The 12,579-nt window shown below is 26.8% G+C and overlaps 2 protein-coding genes across 2 annotated transcripts in view; one reads left to right on the top strand and one right to left on the bottom strand.

The window, feature by feature from the left end:
- Positions 1 to 12,579, top strand: part of LOC122538995 (tachykinin-like peptides receptor 86C) — a 48,220-nt gene that overhangs the window by 33,549 nt on the left and 2,092 nt on the right. Inside the window, exons 4-6 of the mRNA XM_043673549.1 lie at positions 3,851 to 3,931; positions 9,387 to 9,537; positions 11,816 to 12,012. Of these exons, the coding sequence (XP_043529484.1) occupies positions 3,851 to 3,931; positions 9,387 to 9,537; positions 11,816 to 12,012 (429 nt within the window). The remainder of the gene's footprint in view (positions 1 to 3,850; positions 3,932 to 9,386; positions 9,538 to 11,815; positions 12,013 to 12,579) is intronic.
- Positions 6,854 to 12,579, bottom strand: part of LOC122538996 (tetraspanin-5-like) — a 131,818-nt gene continuing 126,092 nt past the window's right edge. Inside the window, exon 8 of the mRNA XM_043673553.1 lies at positions 6,854 to 7,192. Coding sequence (XP_043529488.1) covers positions 7,139 to 7,192 — 54 coding nt within the window. The 3' untranslated portion in view covers positions 6,854 to 7,138. The remainder of the gene's footprint in view (positions 7,193 to 12,579) is intronic.

Genomic DNA, 12,579 nt, shown 5'->3' with positions numbered 1-12,579 from the left:
TACAATATTATATTATTATATTAATATTATTATTATTATATTATTGTATTATATAATTATTATATAATATATAATATTATTATATTATTATTATACATTTCTGTGCATACTAGCAGTACAGAGAGAAATTCACATGTTTTGTCTTAAAGATTACACGGATATACAACTATGATACATATTTTATGTTTACATACTTATAATTAGAACTTAAGGATATTTTTAAATTGTTAGTAGTCATTGCTAAGTACTCTATAAAAATTAATTATAGATGCCAACTGTGATTTTCAAGAAATTTGTGAATACACAACAAGGGAGTAATGTATGGTTTGCTAAAAAAAAAAAAGTCCATGTATGAGGCAAAAAATAACCCATTCTGCACAGTTTATTTATTAAGACATTCCTGTCGGGCACTGCCAAATTATATGGTCGAGATCCTGCACTAGGCATTTACACTGACATTTTGTATCAAATTGAAGAGAGAAGCAGCTAATTGCACGTTAATTAATATCGTTTTGGTATCAGATATCATATTACCACTCGGAAATGAATGAAATTAAAAAGAAAAACGTCTATCTGCGTTATAATACGTATGTATACCGATACATACAATATCGCACATGTGTCAAAATAAATCTAAATTAAACACAGCATCGTCAAACTAACATAAATTTTATATTTTGCAATGGCTCTTCGATTCAGGAATTAAATTAAAATTAAATTAAAATCTTGTTTAGGTTGCATCGTTATTGAATAAGAATACGACTTAAACGTTTCTAAAGAGAATTTCTTCTTTTCTGCGTTCTCTCATCCTTATAAATTAACAAACGACTAGTGAAATATTTTAATGCAATCTAAATAATACACTGGCGTACTTATGAATAAACAATGGCAAGTAATTTGTGTACGTTGACGGAAGTCGCGTGACACAGTCCTTTATTTTCATTATATAATACAAAGGAATGAGATTCGTCACTTGATTCGCTCAAATTAAAACGCCTGCGGGTTGAACAGATGTTTTATATGATCATGTTTCACGCAACACAGTTTACAATTGTTTTTTCATAAACAAAAAAACTTCTCGTAGCGTTTGCGAGCACTGCGTAATTTACTTCGGGGCGAAATCGCTTTATGTATCACCGAGAGATTGGAGTTTCGAGAGTTTATGGCTCGCTTACCATCGTGCGAAACATACTACGTAGTGCTCCGAACGTGATTTCTCTAGAGCTACGCTTTTCTCTTTCACCCCTTGCGCTTTGCAGCTGGCTCGCGCGCGGACCGTAACGAGTGACCGAACCGTGTACAATAATTTCGCTTTCTTTTTCTTTTGAACTCGGATAGAAATGATTAAGAAGCAGTAAACTTATCATTTGTTTTGCCTGGGTTACATCTAAATACGCTTGAAATAGAGAGAATGTGGCAATTTGGGACAAAAAAGTGCGTGGCAGCAAGAGTTTAAGGAGGCAGGACAGTTTGACGGGCCTAAAAGGCATATATTTGATTGACATGAGCTTTCGTGGTTTGTTTTAATAACATTATGAACTATAAAAAGCAACATTAGAGAAGAAAAAAAGAGGGCTCTTATTTAATTTTGTAATACATGACTTTTTTTTACATTGCCTATCGGTGTGCATGATTCCAGCCAAACAGGATTAGTTGCAACAAAAAGGCAGAAAAAGGTTCAAAGGTAAACAATATTCTCTAGGGATTGACGATCCAACATTTTCATTTCTGTGAAAATTATGAGAACAGCAGCTATTTGTTTTCGATGTATCGAATTTCTACGTTCTTTGTTTATATTCTTCGAAATTGTTAAAAATTAAAAAACGTTCGATCGTCAATCCCTAGTAAATGTTACACTAAAGATACGCATCAAGTTTTCACAGTAATCAGTTGGTTAGATTCCGAGATATCTTGTACACCGTTTCTAAAAACCTAGTTTCGAGAAAAACGCGTTTAAAATTTCAGAACGTCATTTTTCATACGTATCCTTTACTTACTTTTTTTATTTATATATCTCACAATTCACAACTAAATTGAATCCAAGTCCCCTAATATTCGATTCATCAAAAATAATATTTGAATCACACGATTTACACTTTATGTGTAATTACACTTATATTGTTTAATGTTGTAAACAGTGATGCAAATTCAATTATTTTGTATCCGCGGATTTATTATTCTACTCCAAAATAAGTGATTTTAAAGTATACTTTTGCATCTCATTTCCAAGACTTCAAACTATGTATCCGCGGATTTATTATTCTACTCCAAAATAAGTGATTTTAAAGTAAACTTTTGTATCTCATTTCCAAGACTTCAAACTGCTATTTAAAACAAAACAAAACAAAACAAAATCGATTTTTTGAAAATTTTAAACTGTCCTGACCACTTAATATCCAGATAAGAAATGAAAGAGGAAACACCGGACGCGGTCGACAATTTTTCATCTTCGATGGCGCAGTTTAAGTGCTCTCCGCTGTGTACGAGAAACACATCTTACGGTGAATTGGTGTTAAGAACTTCAGACGATAATATCTGGAAAATTAATACACAGCGTTTCCCTCGTAACCGCAGAAATGTTTCCTCCCCCTTGGCGGTTTTCACGCGCTGCAACGAGGAGAACTAACACAGCAGTCGTACCTCTTTAATTCATCCAAGCTATGTTACTTACTCTTGCCTCCAATATACTAAAGAAGTCAACAAGCCGAAAGGCAGTAACAACGTGCAGTACTTTGAACATTTAGCTCTCTCCTTAGCAGCATGCTTGCGACAATGTAATCATTCCTCCCAAAGAGAGAAGACAAGATCCAGCTGGTTTTCATTTACGAAAGTAAATGTTCAGTTTCGACATTTATTCAGCTTCAATCGCGATCAACATCAATTCATCTCCTTTTTGTTACTTATGATTCTATTGCTTTTACGTTTCGTTGAATTTAATCAAGAAGCCTCAAGAAGACACTGGTACGTATTGGAATCAAGAGACCTGTCAAAGTGAGAAGAACAATCGATGAATACAATCAGTTATTGTTACAGTGAATTTAATTTTTTTTCTAGTGAAGAGCACAGTTGAACCAATAACGATGAAAAATTGTTGATATCTTGAACTAATATAACTGTGCGCCTCTTAAGATTAGTATTAAGATTTAGATAATTATATAATACTAATGATATAATAAGATTATTATATTAATTATTAATTCTTAATAATTTTAATAATAAAATTTAATTTTAATTGGTATTATTAATAATATAATAATTAAAATTTGAATAATTACATAATAATAATAATATAATAATATTATTATTAATAATTTTAATAATACAGTAATAATTAAATAATTATATAATAATAATATAATAATACTATTATTAATAATTTTAATAATATAATAATAATTAAAATTTGGATAATTATATAATAATAATAATATAATAATATTATTAATTGTTAATTACTAATAATTTTAATAATATGACAATAATTAAAATTTGGATAATTATATAATAATAGTAATATTATTAATTATTAATAATTTTAATAATATAATAATTAAAATTTGGATAATTACATAATAATAATTTGGATAATTATACAATAATAGTAATATCATTAATTATTAATAATTTTAATAATATAATAATAATTAAAATTTGGATAATTACATAATAATAATTTGGATAATTATATAATAATAGTAATATTATTAATTATTAATAATTTTAATAATATAATAATAATTAAAATTTGGATAATTACATAATAATAATTTGGATAATTATATTTCTGAAGAAATATTTACTGATTAATTACCGATTAATTATTGAATACAAATTTATTGATTAATTGCAGGTATTCGAACGGAAAAACTAGGATTTCATGTTACCTGGTATGGCCGGATGGAAGCTATCTGCACAGCAGAATCGAATATTTGTAAGTACAACAGTTCTGTAATAAATTTATCGTAATTTTATCTCTAATAACTGTAATTTCCTACAAGAAATTATATTTCCAAGAGTAATTTGATATACATGTAGTTTACACAGAATCGCTCTGCAGAATTAAAGTTTTTGTTAATAAACGTCAACTATTCACGACCACTAACGACTAGTAAATCAGCGCTTGCAAGAGCTTACAACAAACATCTGTCATCGAACACTCTGTGAAAATTAAATTCATTGATAATTAAATTCATTGAATGCCTTGAACTACACGTGTATTCATCGGCATTGCAGAACTTCATCGCGATACAGCCTCGTCGTACAATTATCTCGACTGAATTCCCAACCCTTTCAGTGCTGACGAAAAGTACCAATTCGGAATAATCAATTTTCTGACCTATATTGTACATAGTAAATATCACCTAAAAAAAGAAAGAAAAACGAGGAATTTATAAGTTTTTGTTCAATTTACGATAAAAAGCTGAAAACATACGAGAGATAAGGAACAGTATATTTTTAACAGAGCAACTGGAAATATATTTGAAATTTACTATGTACAAAAAGGACGAAGAATTGCTATCATTGTGGATAAGAAAAAATTTAATATGGATAGTTGATACGATGATTAAGAGAAGGACATTTATCTTCAGCTCATCGCTTAAACAGCAAAGTAAGTTGAAAATTGTCGCAGAGAGACGAAAATAAACTGAATAACAAGCTGAGAAGTATAACGAACGGTAGCAGTACTTCTTCCTTGATTGGCCAACAAGTAATTAAACTTGTTGGTCTGAACGTAACTGAAAGATTTAGGCAGACAATTAAGGAATGAAGTCGAATCTCGCAAAAACTAGTAAAAGAAATTGGATAAATCACTGCTGAAAGAAATAATATAATTATAAATTAATTATACATAATTATAAACAATAGAAAAATATGTTGAAAACAAAAGATAGATTATTTTTTAATAATTATTATCTGTTTAATAGTAATTTATTATAACTATCTACACATGATATATAATTTATAATTATCTATAGTCTATCTATTATTACTCAATGATTATTATTTACTGTTGTTTGATAATGATCTATCTTCTTTTCTTAACACATTTTTTGTAATCCTTTACAATTATTTAAAATTATTTTCTTTTGTCTTTAATAATACGTATGTGACAGCTTATGTTCCTTTATACATAGAATACGGAAATGAAAAAAATATTAGATATGATGTAATATTTAAAATTTATTGAAAGTATTATAAATAAATAATATAAATTTATTGAAAATCTAAATAAATAATATAAGTTTATTGAAAATATTATAAATAAATAAAATAAATTTATTAAAAATATTATAAATAAATAAAATAAATTTACTAAAAATATTATAAATAAGTAAAATAAATTTACTAAAAATATTATAAATAAATAAAATGAATTTATTAATAATATAAATAAATAAATAAAATTAATTTACTAAAAATATTATAAATAATTAACATAAATTTATTAAAAATATTATGAAATTTCCTTTCATAAATTACATTGACATTCTAAGAATCTGAAAATGGAATTGGTAGCGAATAAACGGCGCAAGCTTTTCATCTCAGGCCATTTTTATTAAACTGACTTCGATGTATGACAAATATTGAATATACATGTACGTTCATAAGATGATTCTCGTGAGATACAATATCATGATATTGATTTCGTATATCCCGAGAATCTCGACCACTAGCGATACTTTCTGCATGAAGCCAGCAGAAACATATTGCGTCGTTCACAGGGTAAGTGCAGTATCACTTAGTTGGATTCAAAATTCAACATGGAAAATATGTCCGATAACGATATATTTCTTGGGATCATGTTCTTCAAATTGGACACGAGAAACTCTCTTTTCTCCCCTTCTTTCTAATGTTTCTTCTTCATACTAAAATCGAGATAAAGAAATTTCAAAGTTATCTGTTTTTCAGAAATAAACCAAGAGTCTATATTTCAGACGAAAATTACATACTCTCATTACAAATATATTGACATTCTTAACTGTAACTCTTCAAGGACTGTAACTCTTCAAGAACAATTATTCGTCACAGTATTATGAAATACTCTTTAAAAATTTCGCGAAATTATAATATCTAGTGATGAAAGAATGCTACGTCGATAATTTTTTGTTCCAAAATTGTAATATTTTCTCAGTTTTAAGTATATTTAGTATATTTAATATTTAGTGTATTAAGTATATTAAGTATATTTAGTATATTAAGTATATTTAAACAAACAATAAATTAATCATTTCTATCCAGTGGATATCATACCTACGAGTTCGAAAAGAAAGCGATCAATTATGGTCACTCGTTACGGTCCGCAATCAATTGGCAGCGCAAGTGGTCAAGCGAATTTCTGCAATTTCTTTTCCCACCTTGCTGCTTCGATATTAAAAATTGCAATTTAAAGCGATTAAAAATGTTACGATCGAATATCTGATCTAGCCACGCAGGTATTTTTAAGCTTCGAACAATGTAACTTCGGAGCGTGGTACATTTAACATTATCGCATTACGATATTTCGCGCATTTCGCTCTACACTACTCGTTGTTTGTCGATTGAATTTATCAAGCCGACAATGAAGGAAATAGTTTCCCAGCGCAGTAATGCAAGAGTTGTAACCGATTCCTTCTAAATAAAAGGTATCAACGTCATTACAAGCATTTTCTATTCAACGATACTGCAACCAGAAGAAGCTTTGCGCTGACCAATTGCAAATGAAATTACAATCATTTTCATCGATCATTTTTGGTCATTTAAAGCAGCAAGAGCAACCATTCGCAAAATTATCTCCTAAATTATTCGTTTTAAAAAAGAAAAAGAATAGAAATGAGCCAAGTAAAACTTACTTTGTTCCAAAGGGGACATTTTATAGTGGTGGAGATTTCAAAGTGTTTTTTTTTTTTTTTTTTTTGAACAAAACTACTTCTAAACTATTTTTTTTTTTAATTAAATTTATAGCTCGAATTCCACGACGAATTTATCAATCTACATATGTTCAAGGTATTTCAAGATTATTCGAGGTCGTCTACTGTCTTTCAAAGATTACCTGCATGTCAAGAAATTGTTATCTCACCTTTTACATTTGAAAGGTGACCTCGAGTGTCAATACACGTTTGCTTCATCTCTGAAAGAAAGTTGTACCCTCTTCAATGTTTCAGAGAGTTTCACATATGATCGATCGATGAATTGGAACGAGTTGCATGTCCATCTGAAGAAAAATACATAGTCCCGCTTAAAAGAACCAGCGTAATACGAGGGTTACGCTTTCAAAATGTCATGGATAAAAGAAAAAAATTTTCGTAGAAAATTGCTGAAAATAATTGAACTTTGTTAAAATATGAGTTTACATAACAATTAAAAAATTCAAATTGAAGCTATTCAAACTGAAGTATTATAGTTAATATATATATATATTTGTATAAGTGAAGTCAAAACAATTTGTTGTAATTCTTTGTAACAACATGTATGTCTTTATATTTGCTTAAAATATAATGTTATATACATATATCTTCCTCCAATATTTTCTTTCGGTTTTCTATTGCTACGTCATTCTTTATTCAGACGAAAATTTATATATTTATTTATAATATATATTAATATTAATTAATTTATTATTAAATTTATTAATATTAATATTAAATATATATTAATATTATATATATTATATATATTAATATTAATATTAAATATATATAATATAAATATATATTAATTTTATAATATATATTTATAATTTATAATATTATAATTATATTAATATATATTTTTAAAAATTAATATGCTCGCCATTTCATCACTAGCAATAAACTTTATTCAACGTTGTTTGAAAAAGTATTCTATTGGTATGATAATTTTATTAATGAAATAAAACACTGAAACTGAATGTTTCGAAACACGATTTTTCCAAAAAAGGCCCTTTCTCGTTAATTGGTCAATTAGTAATTGAGTCATGTACAGTAATTAGTGAACAAATCGCGTTTTCTTCTTTTCTTTCTTTCAGACTTATGCAATAAAGCCCTCGTTAACCCCGTTTCATCCGCGTAATTTATTATAAATTAATCGCAGCTAACCAATTTGAATAAATAAGGATTATAAAATTACCGAAATCGTTTTGTCATCTTGATTGCTGAACAACTGGTTAATTGTTAAAACTGCGGGCTTTGATGCATTTGTTGGAAGGAAATTTTAAAACACGAAGTTGCACAAAATACACATAATATATATAAAAAATCCGATGTGCATGGCTTTTAATTTTTGGAAGAACTTTTTACTGAAGCTGTATTCCTTTCTATTCCCTCAATTATACTTTCAGGAGTACGAACTCGCGTGTGACGATTCAAAATACTATTGAAAGCAGACTGAAATGAATATTACATAAAGTTAAAATTGGGAAAATTGATCGAACGTCAGAAAAGCAAGAATACAACTGAACCAATTGGGCATTGGAAAAGAACTAATCGAACAGTTTTTTACTCGCTTGATCAAATTTCGGTGACATTGACGTGAGATATTGAAATATTGAAATTCGTTATCAATGTCGTGGGATTTTTCGGAGATTTGAATTTTATTTTTGTAACTGTATGTACTGTCACACGCTATTTTTTAATTGATTTTGAAGATACTAGACTCATATCACGGTTCCAATTATTGGTAGCAAAACATGCGAACAATTTCAAATACAAAGCATCTTGATTTTCATGGCGAAATTAAATAAAAAAGACAAAAATATAAAATCGAAAATACAGCTCTTTTTATCCAAAGAACAAACAGTTATTCATGTTTTCAGCAAATAGGTAAACATTGAAATGTTTGATAGCTCCAAATGATAAGCTTAAATCCTTAATTATAAAAATATAAATTAATTTATATTTATAAATTAATATAAATTAATTAATTAACTAAATATAAATACTATATCTCTATAATTGTATAATGTAAATGTATCATAAAATACATAAGCATCGTAAAATTATTTTAGTATTTTATATATTATTAATTTATATTTATAAACTAATAATATAATATAAATTAATATTAATTAATTAATTATCAAAATATAAATACTATATCTCTATAATATAAATGATAACGCCGTCAAATTATTTTAGTATTTTATATATAAATATTTTAGTATTTTACGTATTAGTATTTTATATGTTAGTATTTTAGTATTTTAGTATTTTATATGTTAGTATTTTAGTATTTTAGTATTATAATATTAGTATTATAATACTATTTAAAATATTAAATTAGTATTATATAAAATACTAAAATAATATAATATAAATTAATATAAATTAATTAATTATCAAAATATAAATACCATATCTAATCGTATAATATAAGCGATAGCATCGTATAATTATTTTACTATTTTTAATGAATTCTTTATTTTGTTACAGTTATAACATCGTATTTTTGAGCGTCACGTATTTAGTTCCTATGACGATAATGGCAATATGCTATACCTTAATGGGCCGGAAACTCTGGGGTTCAAAATCTATAGGAGAGCTAACGTATTACCAAAAGAAGTCAATAAAATCTAAACGAAAGGTAAGAACAGTAACAGATTATTTCTTTTATCTACTTACATCTTTTATCCTGTCTTATTTTAATCTGAATTTTATTTTTCAACTTTTATGTAACTATATGTCTTATATAGTACTCTTTTTTTAATGTTGTTAATGATCAACTAATTATCAGTGTTTATAGTGATTGATAATATAGTAACGAGTGTAATCAAAAAGATCTTTCACTGACAAGCAAAAAATAAATTTCTGTCACAGATAATAGTTACTAATAACCGAAAATAATTGTCATCCCTCATAATGATTATCTGTAGTCAGAACAATGAAAAATCAATATCTCTCAATCGTTTCGTTCTTTAAGAAACTGCTTGAGATTTATTGGTTATTGGCTTGAATAAAAATTCAATCCAGAAGTAGTCTGTTGTTGTATTATAGATACTGCGTGGAGATGTCCCTGGTGAGAATGAATAAGTCTTCATTTATTATTTTGTCGGAAATTGAAATGCAATCTTCGTCTCTGATATACGTCATGTTGGATCCTAGATAGTACTTATTGCTAGTCATGCTGTGCCGTCTGAATATTGAATATTTCCACGACGAAGTTGTTCGATTCGGAATAATATTCTAATACGATAATATTCCAAATAATATTCTAATACGATAATATTCTAAATAATATTCTAAGTAATGTTCTAGATAATATTCTGATACAATAATATTCTAAATGATATTCTGATACGATGATACTCTAAATAATATTCTAATACGATGATATTCTAAATAATATTCTAATACGATAATATTCTAAACAATATTCTGATACGATAATATTCTAAATAATATTCTAATACGATAATATTCTAAATAATATACGATATACGATACTATACGATAATAAACTATACGATAATATTCTAAATAATATTCTAATACGATAATATTCTAAACAACATTCTAATACGATAATATTCTAAACAACATTCTAATACAATAATATTCTAAATAATATTCTAATACGATAATATTCCAAATAATTTTCTAATACAATAATATTCTAAATAATATTTTAATACGATATAATATTCTAAACAATATTCTAATACGATAATATTCTAAACAATATTCCAATAAACAATTTCTCGCTCTCACGATCATTTTTCTCGAATTTTGGAGGTTGTCGACATATTTCTCGATGTGATTACATATACATATATTTTCTTACATACTAATATTTCCTTATTCTTTGCAAAAGATATTAAAGATATTAAGGTGATGTGAGAATGTTTTAATTTTAATTTTGTTCAAATTATCTATATAAAACGAAGAGAAGATAAACGCAGGTTATAGAAACGATGATAAAAGAATCAGTTATCGCCCAACTCTCGTCTGAATTTAATCGATCCGAGTTCGATCATTTAACTAAGGAGGATATATACTGACCATGAGATCTCTTTCACTGGTATAAAATGGAATAAGATAATAATGCTCGATACTAGTTTGAGATACAGAGATTCTAAAGCAAGTAACCTTTTTAAAATCAATTGAATTGAATGTCAAAGTGAACTGAGAAACATTTCCAAGAAATGGTGAAAATGATAAAGTCTAAGGACAGTTCGCAAGACAAAATTCTAAATATCAATTTGCACTGATGATAATCGACAATGACATTTATTTAATAGATATTTTTTACTAATCGAGTAGAGGAAACGTGAATATACTGCACACTCTTTTCCTTTATTAAATTTTCTAATTTCTTTCCTTTCTAGATTTTTATTGTCGCGCAAAATGTTAGAATTATTTATGATACAAGAATTTCAAATTTGGTCTAGTATTATAAAAATGATTTATTTGAAAGTAATATTAGATTTTATTTTAAATCAAATAATAATTATTTTAAATAAAATAATTTTATTTTAGTATTATAAATAATAATTTTATTTTAGGTTTGACACTATGCGGAAAATAATTCACATGAATAATATTATCAATATTCTATTGAATAGTTTTGTGTGTGTGTGTTTTATTCAATTCATTTTCAATTTTCACCAATGAGATTTATATTTGTTAATCAGGAAGATTAATGTTTATAACAGTTTGTTTTAGAGCACCAATATATATTTATTTAATAGATATTTATGCACACTTTATATTATGCGAACTTTATGTTTTAATAATGGGATCTGATTGCAATAAATTATTTTCTAAAATAGTTGGCCATTTAGCTTTGAAAATACAAAAGTCTGCACGTCTGACGATAAATTTGAAAAATTCACGAACGATCGATAAAATTATTTTTCTTGCAGGTGGTGAAGATGTTTATTATAATAGTTGTGATATTCGCCATTTGTTGGCTACCTTATCAAGGCTTTTTTATTTTCGTTTACCATCACAGCCATTTTGCGGAAACTAGCTACATTCAACACGTCTATTTAAGCTTTTATTGGCTCGCCATGTCAAATGCCATGGTAAATCCCATTATATACTACTGGATGAACAATAGGTGAGTTTAATACCACGACAAACATTTAATATTACTATATAGGATGTTTCTGAAAAAAATATTTTTTTTTCAAAATGAATACAAAATATCATGCAAGTATATTTAATCAAACCACTGTCAAATATCAAATTAGTATTTAATAGTAGCAACATTTATTATTTGGCATAATGTGAAAATCAGAAAACACATGTCACAAGAAGTGTCTTTCAATTATTTTTTCACTCAGTACACGTAATAATTATAATTCACACTAGAACTCTCACGTTCGAATCATAAATATGTTTTACTATTCTTCTTTTATTTTACTTCGTTTGTGATTTTATTTTATTTTTTTTTTTTCAGAGATATTCCACTTTTAGTATATTTAGTATTTCCTATGATATCATTTCTGAATTTTACGTACATATATTATTGATATTACGTGTTCCATAAAATAATAATGAGGAAGATTCCTATATATTATAAGAGTCCTATATATTATCATTACGTGTCCTATATATTATCATTACTATTATAAGATTCCTATATATTATCATTACTACTACTATTATAAGATTTCTATATATT

Source organism: Frieseomelitta varia, unplaced genomic scaffold (assembly GCF_011392965.1).
Source record: "Frieseomelitta varia isolate USP_RPSP 00005682 unplaced genomic scaffold, Fvar_1.2 scaffold_185, whole genome shotgun sequence".
Lineage (NCBI taxonomy): Eukaryota > Metazoa > Arthropoda > Insecta > Hymenoptera > Apidae > Frieseomelitta > Frieseomelitta varia.
This window is presented reverse-complemented; position numbering and strand designations above follow the sequence as displayed.